Below are 17,111 nucleotides of genomic sequence, written 5' to 3'. Positions count from 1 at the left end.
ATTCCCCCTTCAAAACGCTCGGTAGAAGCTACAGTACCCCTCACTGAGAACCACCTTTGAGATGAATCGTGCTGAGACCCTGTGAATAACAAGGAGAAGGTCACAGCAGGACAAAGGGAGGGAAGGGGAAGAATCCAGAAGGCTGCGGTGGGTTTCCTGTTGGGCAGTAAGTCAGATTTGCTAAGCCGTGGGGCGGGCTGGGACCACTGCGTTTGGCAGTACTTGTGCAATATGCAGAGGCTGGGTGGGGGCCAAGGGATGAGACTTTGGTAAAAGAGAAATTTCCTATTACTAAGTCAAGCCAGAATTGCCTTCTTGGTATCTTACTCCATGTTGCTCTCTCCATCCCCATACAGGTCATCTCTCCCCGGGACAACAACAGCAGCCTCCTCCCTGGTCTCCCTCAGCTCTCTGTTCCATGGTCCCTCCTCCACGCAACAGGCGGAGCGATCTTTCCACAGAGGATCGAGATTCCAGCCATTCCTCCCCTCTTCCCTTCCCTGGGCACTGGCCTCCTTCTTGGACAACCTTCTTCCTGTTTCCGGGCGCGCTGATCCCCCTCGCCTGGAGAACTGTCTCTCCCTTCTTTCACCTGTTAATCCTGCTCACGCTCAAGCCTCAAAATAAATCTCTTCTGGGAAGCCTTTCCTGACCCTCCAAGGAGTTGGCTGGGTCTCAGGACACAGAGAAAGAATTCATTGAAAAAGATTAGCAAAGTAATTTTTTCAAACGTGCCTACTAACTTGATTAACCTCTGCAAAATCAGGCGAATCTATTTTGCTTACTGTTTTATACTCAACGAACCCCTGGCACTTGGTAGGTGCTCAAGAAATAGTCCATAAACGAATTTCTGCACACTCCTGCAGGAGTTCACGGCGCAGGGGCCAAAACGTCTTTTATTTCTTGGTCGCTGTACAGTCCTGACTGCCCGGTCGCCGGGCCTCAGTTTCCCCAGCCGGAGCTGCGGGCGGGGCCCTGGAGCCTACGGGCTCCGGGAGACGCGCGCGCCCCCGAGTTCCAGGCCAGCGGGCCGGTCGCGCGGGCGGGGGCGCGTGTATCTGGCGCGCGGTGGACGTGACGGACCAGCCGAGGCCTCGGGCCGCCCTCGGGGGCCCCCGCGCACGCGCGCCTCCCCGCCCCGCCCGCTCCGCGCACCAGCCTCGGCGCGCGCCGGCGCGGGAGGCGGGAGCTGGGGGCGGGGGCGGGGGCGGGGGCGACGCCGAGTGGGAGGGGCGGGCCTGGCCCGGCTCGGCCCGGCCGCCCGCGCGCGGCTCCTGGAGGCCCCGGGCCTGGCCCGGGTGGCGGTAGCGGTGGCGGCTCTAGCTCAAGACCTCGGTGGCGCCCTAGCACCGCGCCGCAGCCATGGCCCTGGTGACCCTGCAGCGGTCGCCTACGCCCAGCGCCGCCTCCTCCTCGGCCAGCAACAGCGAGGTGAGCCCCAGGCCCGCTGCGCCCTGCCTGGGCCGCCAGACGCCGCGCCTAGGTCGCCGGAGCCGGGGCCGCGCGTGCGCAGCGGGGGGTGGCGGCTGCGCGAGCTCCTGTGGGGACCCCACTGTAGGAACCTGGGCAGCCAGACCGGGGTGACAGTGCGGGTACTTTGTGTGCGGTGTGACCCCTATCGGGGAGCGACTTTGCAGGGACTGTGTGCAGTGCTCTTCTGGAAGTGCCTGCAGGGGATTGATTGTGTGTGCGCTGTGACCCCCATCGGGGGTGACCCCCATCTTGGGATGATCCCTGTTTGGCGGGGACTATGCGTTGTGATCCGCGTCTGAGGGTGACTGTGCAGAGACTGTGTGTGCAGGTGTGACCTCGTGACTGGGGGCTGTGATTTCAGGTGTGACCCCTGTCTGGGGGTTGACCTCTGTCTGGGGAGGACTGTGCTTGTGGAGGGGACTCCCATTTGTGGGTGACTCTGCAGTGTGACCCGGGTCCAGGAGTGACTGGATATGCGACTGGGACCCCTGATTGGGTGACTGTGTGAGCCGCTGTTTCTGAGACCTGTGGCCAGGGCAGGTCTAGGCCCTTTGCCTGTGTGCCTGGCTTTGCGATGTGAGATGTGACTCTGGTCGACCCGTCTTTCAGGTGTGCCAGAGTGAGACAGGCATCTGGAAGTGCCCCTACAAACGTGTGAGATTGTTTCCCCACCTGCCGCCTCTGGAGTTCTGGCTGTAGGCGTGCCCCTGTCACTGTGTGATGGTGACTGAGCATGCTGCAGATTCTGTGTGCAGCCTGAGTCTGGCTTTTCCTTTCCGTAACATCACTTAGGGCTGTGTGTTTCTGTGCATCTGTCTTTCTGTGTGGCTGTAACCCATTCTGGGTGATTGCATAGGTGCCTCTCTGGGCTGCATGTGCCGGCACTGTGCACATTTTTGTGGTTCTGTGTGTGTGGCCCGGGTCTGTTGACCTGACTTCTTCCTCTGGGGTTGATTGAGGGAACTGGTGCCCTCTGAGCCGCAGGGTTGGCCTGGCTTGTCCTCGGCTCGGGCCTTGGGCCTCGGGCCTCTGAGCAGGTCATTTCTCTGCAGCTGCAGGGATGACCCTCTGGTCGTGCAGTCTTGCCCACCATCTCCTGAAGAACCTTTCAAGGCCTCTGGTCTAAACTCTTATCTATAACAAGGCTGAGTGTTTGCCTGCAGACCCTTAGCTATGTTTAGAGAAGACTGGAGAGGCGACTCTGCAGTCTCAGGCCCAGGAAGTTCTGCAGCCGGCATCTGGGCTCTTCAGACCCTTCCTTTGTGGGAGGGAGTGGGGGAAGTTGACTGATAACACGGGGGAGGTTTGTGTGTCTGTGTGAGACGAGAGAATAATATTTGCGTTTGGTTTGACAGCCCCGTCTCCTGGTAGGGTAGCTCTTCAGCCTCGCTTTGCTGGGATTGGCAGGGATGTTTTCAGAGTGCCTGAGAACTTGAACCTTCTCCTTGGAGAGGTGAGGCCACTCATGAGTTATCTACAGACAGAAGATTCTAATAATCCCCCTCTACATGCTGATTAGAGGCAAAAAAATTGGCGATCAATGGCCTGCTACTGAGAAGTTGGATTGCAATAGTGCCTTTCCTTCCCACAGCGAGGAGGGGCTGTTTTCTGTTCCTATCTCTGCCGTCTGGCAATTTACGGAGTACTTTTATGCATGTAATCTCCGGTTCTCATCACAAAAACTTACCTGAGGTAAGGGGAGAGGTTGGCTTCAGGCTGAGCCTGTCCGCCCAGATTTCTGATTCAAAACCTGATGTTCCTGGAGTTACTTGCAACCTAATCTGTTCTTGTCTTACACATTTTTAAGGGCTTATTTTTTAGTTTCATACCATAAATTGGCCATTGTAAAGTGTACAATTCAGTGGTTTTTAGTATATTCATGAGATTATGCAACCATCACCACCATCTAATTCCAGAACATTTTCACCCCCCACCAAAATAGGAAGTCTGTACCCCTTAGCCCTCAGCTGCAGCCTCCCCCTGCCCCATTCTCCCTAACCCTAGGCAGCCACTAATCTACTTTCTGTATCTATAGATTTGCTTATTCTGAACATTTTATATAAACGGAATCACACCCTATGTGGCCTTTTGTGCCTGGCTTCTTTCACTCAGCATCACGTTTTCTTTCTTTCTTTTTTTTTTTTTTTTTGAGACAAGATTTCACCATTTTGGTCAGGGTGGTCTTGAGCTCTTGACCTGGTACTCCGATCGCCTCAGCCTCCCAAAGTGCTGGGATTACAGGTGTGAGCCACGGCGCCCAGCCCAGCATCACGTTCAAAGTTAGTGCATGTTGTAGCATGTGGCAGTACTTCATTTGTTTTCATGGCTGTATAATACTCTATTGTACGGATGTGTCATATTTCATTGGACATTTGCATTGTTTCTACTAGACAGAGTTTCTTTCTTTTTTTTTGACACGTAGTCTCACTCTATTACCAGGCTGGAGTGCAGTGGCACGATCTTGGCTCAGCGTACCCTCCACCTACCCCCAGGTTGAAGCGATTCTCCTACCTCAGCCTCCCAAGTAGCTGGGATTACAGGCGCGTGCCACCACGCCCGGCTAAATTTTGTGTTTTCAGTAGAGACAGGGTTTCACCATGTTGGACAGGATGGTCTTGATCTCTTGACCTCATCATCCACATGCCTCAGCTTCCCAAAATGCTGGGATTACAGCTATGAGCCCCCGTGCCCGGCCTACGTTTTCAATTATTTTATAAAGCATTATTTTTACTAAGTGCCAGTGACCTGATAAACATAAAGTAAAACAAACTCAAGCTGCTGCATTTGTGGCTGGGCTTTGAATAGGCTGGAATGTTTCCTGAAGGCAAGGCCCTCGCCCAGATGTGTTGAGCTGAGAAGCAAGGTGTGATGGGGATAGCAGGTGTGCCTGGGGGCAGGAGACCTGGGTGGGCCAGGCCGGCTCTGCCCTGGTCCGCCTTTGCTTGAGTTGCTTCCTGTCTGTGGGCCCTGGCTCATCTAAAAGGACTAGATTACCTCTTTCATGTGTTCCGTGGCATATGTAGCTTCCCTGGAATAACTGACCTGACATGGCCTTTCATCCGAGAACCTGGGAGAGTGACCGAGAATTAAATGATTGTGAAGTCTGTACCCGCAAGCCACGTCATCACTCATCAAAATGCAACTTCATAATGAGTCAGACACTTAGGGCTGCGCTTTCCTGACACAGTCAGGCCTGCTGCTGGCGTGGGAAACGAGTATTGCAGCCTTCAAGCCCTCAGCCCTAAGGCTTTCCTTTCTCTTTTAATTTTCTTTCTTTCTTTTCCCCAGCCTTTAATTTTATCACTTATGTCATTTTCCTGTGAATCTTAACTCAGTTCCTTTGTGTGAACAGGCAGCACACAAGAATAAATAAATCAGTAATTTTCAGGAATGGATCGTAACATTGTTATTTCTGAGAAACCTTCAAGGTGACTAATTTTCACGGGCAGATCTCCAGGCACATTTTGGATTGGACCAGAGTTTCTCAACCCACTGTTGATACTTGTGGAACATTCTCTCTTGTGGGGGGGACCATGCTGTGCATTGTGGGATGTGTAGCACATGTGGGATCCTGTCCTCTACCCACTAGGTGCCAGTAGTGACCTCCAGAAAAATGCCTCCAGACATCGCCTACTGTCTCTAGAGAGAACTTGCTCCCAGTTGAGAACCACTGGGTTAGACCTAACATTCTCTTCTCAGTTTGTTGCTGTTGTGACTTGTTTTGTGATTAGTGAAGCCTTCCCTGGTCTTTCCAATTCTCCTTCAGTGTGGGATAGGTGCCTCTGCAAAATCTTGTATGTGTATCATCTTAATAGGATGTAGGTCCTCTGGTGTACACATTCTTTTTTTTTCTTTAAGACCGAGTCTTGCTCTGTCACCCAGGCTGGAGTGCAGTGGTGTGATCTCGGCTCACTGCAACCTCCGCTTTGTGGGTTCAAGTGATTCTCCTGCCTCAGCCTCCCAGGTTGCTGGGATTTACAGATATGCGCCACTATGCCTGGCTAATTTTTGTATTTTCAGTAGAGTCAGGTGTCACTGTGTTGGCAGGCTGGACCTCATGATCCACCTGCCTTGGCCTCCCAAAGTGCTGGGATTACAGGTGTGAGCCACCACACCTGGCTTTTTTTTTTTTTTGGAGATGTAGTCTTGGTCTGTTGCCCAGGCTGGAGTGCAGTGGTGCGATCTTGGCTCACTGCGACGTCGCCTCCTGGGTTCAAGTGATTCACCTGCCTCAGCCTCCCAGGTAGCTGAGATTACCAGTACGCGCCACCATGCCTGTCTAATTTTTGTACTTTTAGTAGAGACGGGGTGTCACCGTCTTGGCCAGGCTGGTCTGGAACTCCTGACCTCAGATGATCCACCTGCCTTGGCCTCCTGCAGTGTTGGGGCCAGCTGGTGTAGTCATTCTTGGTTGAAGTTGCCACCTCCTGGTGGGTATCCCTGGACCGCTTTTCCTTCGCCTCGGCTTCTGCTTCATTTCTGTCCTCAATCAGCCTGCATCTCTCCCAGCCATCACAGCTTTCCAGGTTTCTCTTTCCCATTCAATGGGTGCCTCTGTGCAACGTAAAAAGCATGCCAAGTCCCAGCGGTGCCGAGTTGTTTGGGGTGTGTGTGTGTGTGTTTCCTTCTCATTTCAGTTTGCTCTTTGAAAGAAAAAAAAATAAGTCATAGGTACTTCTGGAGCCCAACCTCTTGGCCTTTTAGTTTTCAGAAAATATTAAATATCTCTTTCTTGCATTTATATAAATAAACCGAGAGCCTAGAACATTGCGTATTAAACGTTTAAGTCTTTTCGAGAACCACAAGAGCTTTCGAGACCTACAAACAGACAGCCCGATTCCAGGCCACCTTTCACTGTGCAAGACTTGCCTGGGATAGTTTTTTGAAAATGGTGTTCATCACTCAGCTGTGATTGCCTGGCTCGACAGAGGAAGTGGATTCTCTTTAAACACGGCCCCCTCCCCTTAAAAGAGAAAAACAGGATAAGATCCAGAACAACCCCGGAAAGTTGAGGGCCGAGGGCTAAAAGACTGTGCTGGGTAACAACACCAGATAGGAAATGCTCAGCTAACAGGACTCCATCCCCCGGACTGTGGCAGGAATGTGGGTCAACATTGGGAAACCTGAAAATTCCCCCACGGAAATGACTCCAAGGGACAGACCGGGATTGGTGAGGAAAGGGCACGGCTGTTTAGAAGTAGCCAGGTTTCCTGGATGTCTTTATCTTTTTCCAACACCGGGTTGGAAAATGTGAGACTGCCGCCCGAGGCGTGTTGTCAGTGGTGCCTGTGGTGTGATACTCTCTTTCTTTCTCTGTAGTTGGAGGCCGGGAGTGATGAAGATCGAAAGTTAAACCTCAGGTAAGCAGACTTTCCATTTTTGTTCCTAAGTCTTTCTCCCAAGCAGGTAAGGAATGCTCTTGTTCCTCTCCAAAGGGAAAACCTACAAAAAGAATATGCCAGTTTTTCAGCGCCTTAGCAATTATTACTGAAGCACATCTGAAACTGTAATGCTTTAAAATCCTTACATATGTTTACCCGCTTTAGCAATATTATATAACACTTGGAAAAGAAGGAAAATAATTGTCATTATTCTACCACCCTTACATTACCATTTGGGGCTTTTTTTTTTTTTATATAACTTACTATTTTTTAATAGAGACAGGGTCTCGGACTCCTGGTCTCAAGTGATCTTCCTGCTTGGCCTCCCAAAGTACTGGGATTACAGTCCTGAGCTACTGCGCCTGCCTAACTTAGAGCATTTTTAATGTATTTTCTTGCAGACAATTCTGCTTAAAAAAAAACACCTAATAATCATGAAACGAATAATCCTGACACTCTGCCCACACTTTTTCATCCCGCTTTTGGTAAGGGGTTCCTTTTGCCATAAGCACTTTGCTGATTTGAAACAGATACTCAACCCCCCAAATGTATCAATTCATGGTGCTTTAACTGTGCTTAGGAGAAATCTTTAGCTCTGCTCATTTAAAAGATTCCAAGATGTAGTCCTCAGCTGATGTATTCATTAATGGACACCAAAAACATTTTTGTATTTTTTTTTTGCCAAAAATTAAGTCCTGCCTTTGTTTGGGTGTTTATAGATGATTCAGCCCTTTGTTATATTCATATAATATATTCCTTCACACCAAGGAGCCAGTCTTAAACTCTGACCTCAGAGTTTTAAAAAAGTAAACAAACTTTCAGGGATATTGTTCTTTAAAAAAAAAAAAAGTCTGTTTTATCTCATGAGGGGAAGGAAAATTAATTGGAAGAGGAAATGTGTGTTCAGAAATTGGGGTCAACTATTCATTACTGAGAGCAGGGTGTTCTGATCAAATTCTCATGCAGAACTGGTAGAAATATGATCAACTTTTCTTTGACGTTTCTGTGTGTTTGAGTGAAGGAAGGAGAAATACTCACTTTTATTGTGGCACACATGATTTCTAAAGATAATGTGGGTAGGGAAACACTAGCCTGCAAGAATCAAAGAGATAAGATGTCTTATTTCTGCTTCTGGGTCTTCGCTTTTAATGTTATGCTCAAGACACAGGACACATTTGCTCTGTCACTCTGGGGTTTTTGGTTGATCAGGTCAGGGTCCACCTCAGGGTTCCCAGACTGGAAGCAGCTGGACTTCCAAGTGGGGGCAGTCATGGGCCGAGTTGCAGATCAGACTGTCTGGGTGGAAGCAGGGAGGGGTCGGAGTGGAAGTCTGGAGACTGGCTGTCAAGGAGGAACTGAAAGAGGGGCTTGCCTGCCTTTTCAGAGCAGCTCCTGAGGTACTGAGCTCCCTTCCCCACAAATCCCCTACCCCAGATCCCTGCCCCCAGCTTCCCTTCCCCCCATTCCCTCTCCATCTCCCCTCCTCTCCCCCAGCTTCCCTCCCTATATCCACCTCCCCAAGCTCCCATCCCCCAACCCCCATCCACTCCCTCATTTCCCCTCCCCCTAGTCTCCTCCCCATCTTCCTTCCCACACTCCCTCCCCCTAGTTTCCCTCCCTAGCTCCACCTCCCCAAGCTCCCATCCCCCAAACCCCCTCCCTAGATCTACTTCCCAAGCTCCCCCTACCCCCTCCCCAACCTTCATCCCCCTCCCTAGATTGCCTCCCCCATCTCCCCTCCCGAAAGTCCCCTCCCTGAGCTCCCCTCCCCATAGCTCCCCGCTAAGTCCCCTCTCAAGTTTCCCTCCCCAAGCTCCCCTCCCCTATATTTCCTCCCTAGATCCCCTTCGAAAGCTCCTCTCCCCATCTCTCTTCCCCATCTGCCCTCCCCCAGCTCCCCTCCCCGAGCTCCCCCTCCCAGATTTCCTCCTTAGCTCCCCTCCCAAACTCCCCACCCTCAGGTCCCCTCCTTGAGCTCCCCTCCTCAAGCTCTTTTCCCCCAGCTCCCTCCTAGAGCTCCCCTCCTCTAAGTCCTCCTCCCCCAGTACCTCCTGGAGCTCCCTTCTCCAGCTCCCCTCCCTGAGCTCCATCCTGGAGTTCTCCTCCCCAGATCCCCTCCCCTAGCTCCCTCCTGAAACTCCCCTCCCCCATGCTTCCTCCCCTGGTTCCTCTCCAGTGCTTTCTTGGGATTGGAATCTCTTCCATCCCTTGGCCCCATCCCTCTCTGTCAGGGCTGTTATTGGTAAGAGAGTACTGAGTTCTGTCACTTAGAGTATCCTTGGGACAAAGAGCTATTTTCATTTTTTAATTACCTTTAATAGCTTATAACTTAGTATATTCAGTTAATATGAACTTATAAATGGCAGTGACGTGAAAATGTGTATGTGGACCTTTCTCACTGGTATTTAACCTTTTTTAAAATTAAAACATTTTATTTTTATATTTTAGAGACAGAGTCTTAACTTTGTTGTCCAGGCCAGAGTGCAGTGGTATGATCATAGCTCACTGCAGCCTTGAACTCCTGGAGCCAAGCTATGTTCCCACCTCAGACTCCCAAGTAGCTGGAACTACAGGTGTGCGTCACCGCACCTGGCTTATTTTTTAAAAAGTTTTTTTTTTTTTTGAGACAGAGTCTTGCTGGCACCAGGCCGGAGTGTAGTGGCGCAATCTCGGCTCACTGCAATCTCTGTCTCCTGGATTCAAGCAATTCTCCTGCCTCAGCCTCCCAAGTAGCTGGGACTACAGGCGTGCGTCACCACACCCAGCAAATTTTTGTATTTTTTTAGTAGAGACGGGGTTTCACCATGTCGGCCAGGATGGTCTCGATCCCTTGACCTTGTGATCCACCCATCTCGGCCTCCCAAAGTGCTGGGATTATAGGTGTGAGCCACCATGCCCGGCCTTAAAATGTTTTTTGAAGAGACAAGGTCTCACTGTGTTGTTGAGGCTGGTCTCAAATTCCTGGGCGCAAGTGATCCTCCCACCTCGGCCTCCGAAAGTGCTGGGATTATAGGCATGATGACAGCCACTGCACCTGGCCCTTTTCTCTCTAATAAAAGTCCCTTTCTCTGCCTAGTTGGGAGCTCCAGGGGACCTTACAAAGGGATGGGAAATAAAGCTTTGGCGGCTTTCCATATTGAATCCTCAAAACAGCCCTAGGAGGGAGATTTTCCCAGTTGGTGGTTGAGGCCCAAGATTGGAATTGGGAAATACTGTATTTGAAGCGAGACCTTTAACGCCAAGTTGACCCTACTGTGCTGCATTTCTGGAGACCAGGTTCATAGTGCGGTTGAATTAGCTGTCTCAGACATATAGGTGAGGGAGCTTGCCTAAGGCCACTGGAGTGAATTAGCAGCAGCGCCAGGGTCAGCATCAAGGACTCATGGCAGCTGGTGGTGGGTGCCTCCTAGGATGTTGGATCATTGTGACTACCACCGAGGGTCCTTCTGTGCTACTCTCAGCAGGTCCCTAATACCACTGTGACCACTGGGAGACCCAGGGCTGGAGTTAGAGACTTGTATTCTCATTCCGGGTGGGATGCTGGGCTCTGGGCTTGTCCCCCCTTTTAAGCCCCTCTTCAACCACCTTGACATAGCGCTCCCCTTTTGAGGCACAGGACACAATCCTGCCTCCTGACCATTCTTGCTACACAAGAAAAGTTGTTGTGTCCTGGTTTCAGCTTTGACTGAAACTCATTCACATCGATGTGGTAATTTGCATTTTCAGGCCTTTTCTCTCTGAGTCTCTCCTAGAGAAGAAAATTATGGAATAGTTTGTTGCTCTTTGTTTGTTTGGGGTCGGGAGAGTTAAGAGATTTCTCTTTGTTTCCAATGGATCCTGAAGGTGAACTGCCATTACCTCGTCTCTAAGAAAAACTGGAGGTAGCAGGGTATTTCTCTCTCTTTTCTCCCTTTCGCCTAGCCGTAACTAATAGTTTCATCTTTTGGGTTATCCAAAAAGTCAGCTCTCATTCTTCCATATTCAATAAATCGCAGGGACACATGGATTGGATTTTCCGAGTCACCTGCCTTCTTTTTCCCAGGTTCCCTGGTTGCACCTCTTCAATCCTCACACCCCCTCTGTCCCATCACAGAGGGACACCTCTGGACTCATCCCCTCTACCTTGGCATATCACCCCGGCCTCTCGAGGCTTCTTCCTGCTGGTCCCCGAAGTCTTCCCTGTGTTCTGGTGTCACCGGTGTTGCTGGCCTCTCCGCCTTCCACTCTCACACGTGCCTCTGCCAGGGCCTACTCCCTGCTCCCCAACCACACACGTTCCCTAGGCCGGTTCCTTTTCACCCGGCCACAGTCCTCATGGCCAGTGAAAAGTACTCCCACCCCAGATGTTTGTGACTTCCCTCTCTTCAGAGAAAGCAGGAGGCCCCTGGTGTCCCTCTCTGTGACAGGTGCTACACCCATCTTACGTGACAGATCTGTGTGTCTTTGTTGCATCCCTTAGTAACAGGGTCTCATTTCTCTGCCTTCATGTAGTATTTAAACAGTTTAAATGGCCGGGCACGGTGGCTCACGCCTCTAATCCCAGCACTTTGGAAGGCCAAGGCAGGATGGATCACTGAAGCTCAGGAGTTCCAGACCAGCCTGACCAACATGGTAAAACCCCCCTGTACTAAAAAAACAAAAATTAGCCAGGCGCGAAGGTGCACACCTGTAATCTCAGCTACTCAGGAGGCTGAGGCAGGAGAATTTCTTGAACCCAGGAGGTTACAGTGAGCTAAGATCGTGCCACTGCACTCCAGCCTGGATAACAGAGCAGGACTCTGTCTCAGAATAAGTAAAGAAATAAAATAAATAAAAATAAATAATTTAAGTGGATGAACCTTTGACCCTGCAGTCAATCCCAGACATGTCGGAGAAATAGCAAGGTGTAGGGGGAAGGCACTGGGGTTCCGAGTCAGGCAGACCTCTGTGGCTCCTGTGCCAGTTACCAAACCTAACTCCTGGCTGAGTTACTCTGTGCGTTCCTACACCTCTGTGGGTGTCAGTTGTTCCACCTGTAAAACAGGGATGACACTGTGACCTTTCAGGGTTGTGGAGTAGTTTGTCTGATATTCCTCACCCAGGCCAGGCGCAGTGGCTCATGCCTATAATCCCAACACTTTGAGAGACCAAGGTGAGTGGATCGCTTGAGCCCAGCAGTTCAAGACCAGCCCTTGCAATATGGCAAAAAAATCTCAATAAAATATAGAAAAATTAGCTGGACATGGTGGCATACACCTGTAGTCCCAGCTACTCAAAAGGCCGAGGTAGGAGGATCACTTGAACCCAGGAGGTCGAGGCTGCAGTGAGCTAAGGTTGTGCCGCTGCACTCCATCCTGGGTGAAAGAGCGAGACCCTGTCTCAAGAAAAAAGTTCCTTGCCCAGAATCAGGTCCACGGTGGGCTTGGTTGCTACGCTCAGTCTTCACCAGGTATTGCTCACGTGTAGTGTTAGCTCACGTCCCAGGAGAATTAGAGGGGCTGACTCCCTGCAGGTGCTGGGGCCAGGCCTGAGAGGGCGCCCACCCCAGATGCTCTTTGACTGGGAATAGGCTGCCTCCTTTACCCAGCTACATTCCTGTAAGATGCAAATAAGAATGCAGACTTGGAGGAAGCAGTGTTGTGATTCAGTTTTTCTGAAGGCCTTCTGGGAAGTGTCTGAGGAAGTGATCATCTCACACCCGGCACGCAGACGATTGCAGCAGAGCAGTATAGATCCAGTTCCCTTGCTCTCTCCTGCCTCCCTCATGTGCAGGCTGCTGCTGGCCGCTCGCAGTCCCTCTTTGGAAGCTGTGCCGTTCAGACTGTGGGAATTGGTGAGCAGATGGCCCTGCTGGCAGCAGCTTCTGGCTCCCTTGCCATCCTGGGAGCCGGCTCAGTCTGGCATGAGACATAAGTAATTGTGGGCCAGGCAGGACACTGGGGAGATAATATTGTCCCCAGGGTGTGGATCAGGAGTGAAGTGTTTTTTTTTTTTTCAGTCCAGCGTTTCCAAGTCAAGTGTGGGAACGTAATCGTTAGAATGATTATATTTGGTTATTTGTGATTGCCTGCCCTAGCAAAGTTTTGGGCCAGAGCGGCAGGATTTTGTCTCTTCTGTGTTACTTGGTTTCAGTGGTAAACTGTGAACTCACTGACTCCTCTGCCTCTCTCTCCACACTCCCTTCCCCTTTTGGTCTCCACCTGGAAGTCCCCCAGGGAGCCCATTCTCCGTTCAGCCTTCTGAAGTGTGGTTTTGCCTTCTCGCGCTCCCTTCAGTGTCACAGTGGATGGGTTGGCATGCCATTGCCCTGCAGACCATACGTCCCCTCTTCAGTGAGCACCCCGGCTTTTGCAGCTGTCCACCCTCTGGGGTTCCTCCCTGCCCTTGGCGCTCCATCTTAGCCTGGGCTTTGTTGTCTTTGTTGCCAGTCTGCCCAGTTAAAGTCCTGCCAAGAGGTGTCACACAGCCACTGCATCCAAGTTCCGTATTTGTGCTGAAGACGGATGTGCGCATAGGTTACCGTATCAGTCATCTCTTGCTGCATAACAAGTTACCACTAACTTAACCATTACACAATGCATGTTTATTTTATTTTATCTTTTAATTTTTTTCTTTTTTATTTGAGATGGAGTTTTGCTCTTATTGCCCAGGCTGGAGTGCAATGGCATAATCTTGGGTCCCCGCAACCTGTGCCACCCGGGTTCAAGAGATTCTCCTGCCTCAGCCTCCCAGGTTGCTGGGACTACAGGCATACACCACCACACCTGGCTAATTTTGTGTTTTTAGTAGAGACGGGGTTTCTCCATGTTGATCAGTTGGGCTCAAACTCCCCACCTCAGGTGATCCGCCTGCCTTGGTCTCCCAAAGTGCTGGGATTACAGGCATGAGCCACTGCACCTGGCTCGTGTTTATTATCTTACAGTTTCTGTGGGTCAGGAATCTGGACACAGTATCGCTGGGTTCTCTGTTCGGGGTCTCATAGGCTTGCTGGCCAGGGCTGGGGTCTCATCTGAACCCCAGGGTCCTCTCTTAAGCTCACATGGTTCTTTGCTGAATTCATGGTTTTTTTTTTTGAGTTGGAGTCTTGCTCTGTCACCCAGGCCGGAGTGCAGTGACATGATCTCGGCTCACTGCAACCTCTGCCTCCCGGGTTCAAGCAGTTCTCTTGTCTTAGCCTCCCGAGTAGCTGGGACTACAGGTGCACACCACCATGCCCAGCAAATTTTTGTATTTTTAGTAGAGATGGGGTTTTACTGTATTGGTCAGGCTGGTCTCAAACTCCTGACTTCAGGTGATCCACCTGCCTTGGCCTCCCAAAGTTCTGGGATTATAGGTGTGAGCCACCGTGCCCGGCCTGAATTCATTTTCTTGCAGATGTAGAGTTCATGGCACTTACTTTTTCAAGGCCAACAGGAGAGTCTGCTGCTGTAGGGTCTTATAACAGATTGTAATCACAGGAATGATTATCTTATCACCCTTAATGTACAGTGCAGCCTAATTAAGGGAACAACTCTCCCATCTTGTTCTTTGGTCCTGCCCACATTCAAAGAGAAAGGCTCACCCGTGTGCATGCACCAGGCAGAATTCTGCCCACCAGTCAGTCTGTGAGTTCTAGGGATGCCCCCAGTCTAATATAGAGAAAACACATGTAAACAAGTAGATTTTGATTCGGTGTTACAGATGTGCCTAGTTATGGGATGGTAAGGGGTGCCTGATGTTCAGGAATATGGAGAGCGAGTCTTACAGAATTTTACACCACCCTGGAGAACACTGGTCCCCTCCACTCAGCACCCACATGCTTGTTCATGCTCTGAGACTTGGTGTCTCTTAGATTTACCCCACCTTTAATATGTTGGCCTTAAAAATAACTACCCCTGTTGATTCTTTTTTTTTTTGAGACGGAGTTTCGCTCTTGTTACACAGGCTGGAGTGCAATGGCGCCATCTCGGCTCACCGCAACCTCCGCCTCCTGGGTTCAAGCAATTCTCCTACCTCAGCCTCCTGAGTAGCTGGGATTACAGGCACATGCCACCATGCCCAGCTAATTTTTTGTATTTTTAGTAGAGACGGGGTTTCACCATGTTGACCAGGATGGTCTCGATTTCTTGACCTCGTGATCCACCTGCCTCGGCCTCCCAAAGTGCTGGGATTACAGGCTTGAGCCACGATTCTTTGATATATTTTTTCCCACAGCTTTGGACTTAGAGAGGGATGGGCACAGGTTTGGCTCCTATGTCTGTCCTTTGTCATGTCGGTAGACTATTATATGATCTTGAGCAGGCCTTAGTTTCAAATGGGCAATGTAGTATGCAGCTTGTAGGGTGGCTGTCAGAATTCAATGTGCTCATGACATGAACGTCTTCTCCCATAGTAGACTCAACAAGTGCCCCTGCCCGTACTTGCTTCATGGTAATAGCTTCTCTTGGAAATGATTTGTGAGTCTTCCTTTTTCTTCTCACAGGTGTTTTTCTCTCCTTAGTGTTTCCTTGGTATTTGGTACTTGCTTTATAGTATATGTGCTTAAGTACGTAAATGTTTCCTGCAGTACAGGGCTGGCTGCATGATTTGTGGAGCCCAGTGCAAAATGAACGTGGTAGAGCACCTTGTTAAAACATGAAGAGGCTGGGCACCGTGGCTCATGCCTGTAATCCTAGTACTTTGGGAGGTTGAGGCGGGTGGATCACCTGAGGTCAGGAGTTCGAGACCAGTCTGGACAACATGGTGAAATCCCGTCTCTACAAAAAATACAAAAATTAGCTGAATGTGGTGGCACACACCTGTAATCCCAGCTACTTGAAAGGGTGAGGCAGGAGAATTGCTGGAACCCAGGAGGTGGAGGTTGCAGTGAGCCGAGATTGCACCACTGGGCTCCAGCCTGGCTGACAGAGTGAGATTCTGTCTCAAACAAACAAACAAACAAACAACAACAACAAACATTACAAATATCAAGATGGTACCAGCAGAGTATTAAACCAAGTACAGGGCCTTTCTGAGCACATATGAAGAAGCTGGCCCTGCCCACTAGACTGGAAGCCACTCTAGGGACAGGGCCTGTTTGGCCTCCTGCCTCACAGCGCCCAGTGTGCACTGGATGGGCCCTAGAGGTCTTATAAATTGAGTCTGTTTCCTGTTGAGCAACTCAAAGTGGTCTTGGATGTTCTGGAAGCAAAGGACAGAGAGATTTCTTCCCACCATTGCCTCCACTGCAGTTGAGTGATATTGGTGCTTTTAGGTCAGTCTCAGTACCCCTCTGTCCTCATTTGTCTGCTTGTGAGCTGCTCATTCAACAAATATTTATTGAGCTCCTACTGTGTACCAACCCCTGTTTTAAAGGCTGGGAATATAGCAGTGAACAAAATAAAAATCCCTGCTCTGGAGGCTGACATTCTGTTGAGGGAGACAAGACCGTAAGTAAAATAAACAAGTTCAATAGTAGTGTGTTGGTAAGTGCCCAGGTGAAAAAAATCAGGCAGAGATGGAGGAGAGAAAAGGGAGCACCTGAATCATACCCCACTCTGTGAATGTCCTTGTGTGCATTATTTCATTTAATCTCTGCGAAAACCCTGTAAGGACATTTAAATTCTCATTCTCTGGATGAGAAGACTAAGCCCCAGAGATGTCAGCGGACTGATTTTATTTAGTAGAAAACAGTAGAGCTGAGACCCTCATACTCCATGTCTCGTTGACTCCAAAGCCTGTGCTCTTCACACCAAAATTCAAGTGCTATCTCTCCTTTTCCTCCTCCCTATGTGTCAGAACCCCCACAATGGGAGGCAGAATAGCGTTTATTAGAAGAACCAGGCTTTGCAGTCCATTCTCCCTGCTTGAGCCATTAGCGGTACCATTATGCATTTGGGCAGGTCCCGTCGCCTCCCTGAGCTCTACTTAAAGCAGGGATTGTCACAGATCCCCTTCATGTGCTGTAGCCTGGAGAGCATCTGGGTGGTAATGAGGCCAGCTTCTGTGGGGTGCAGGCTCTGGGCTTGGAGCTTTCTGCACTTGCTGTTACCTTGTTGTCACAAGCCTGCAATGTGGGGACTCTCCTCATTTTAGGAAACCGGTTTCACGAGGCTGGTGGGAGGCCTGAGCCAGGGAGTGAATGCAGGTTGCTGTGATTCAGGGGCCTGAGTCCTGCCCCCACCCCTGTGGCCTTGTAGGTAGTGGGCTCCTATTGACTCCTACCTTTTTTTTGTTTGTTTTTTGAGACGTAGTCTCGCTCTGTCACCAGGCTGGAGGACAGTGGCACGATCTTGGCTCACTGCAATCTCCACCTCCTAG

At 50.3% G+C, this 17,111-nt stretch overlaps 1 protein-coding gene and 1 long non-coding RNA gene across 3 annotated transcripts in view; both read left to right on the top strand.

The window, feature by feature from the left end:
- LOC144577668 (uncharacterized) lies at positions 1 to 877 on the top strand. Its single transcript, XR_013522090.1, has 2 exons — positions 1 to 147; positions 357 to 877. It is a non-coding gene; the product is annotated as an uncharacterized LOC144577668 (long non-coding RNA).
- Positions 878 to 1,227: 350 nt separating this feature from the next.
- The window catches only part of SSH1 (slingshot protein phosphatase 1), a 77,192-nt gene continuing 61,308 nt past the window's right edge, over positions 1,228 to 17,111 (top strand). For both annotated transcript variants that reach the window (XM_035257500.3, XM_035257499.3), the window contains exons 1-2: positions 1,228 to 1,431; positions 6,793 to 6,833. In XM_035257500.3, coding sequence (XP_035113391.3) covers positions 1,363 to 1,431; positions 6,793 to 6,833 — 110 coding nt within the window. In that variant the 5' untranslated portion in view covers positions 1,228 to 1,362. The remainder of the gene's footprint in view (positions 1,432 to 6,792; positions 6,834 to 17,111) is intronic.

The sequence above is a fragment of the Callithrix jacchus genome, chromosome 9, assembly GCF_049354715.1.
Source record: "Callithrix jacchus isolate 240 chromosome 9, calJac240_pri, whole genome shotgun sequence".
In the NCBI taxonomy this organism is placed as follows: domain Eukaryota; kingdom Metazoa; phylum Chordata; class Mammalia; order Primates; family Cebidae; genus Callithrix; species Callithrix jacchus.
This window is presented reverse-complemented; position numbering and strand designations above follow the sequence as displayed.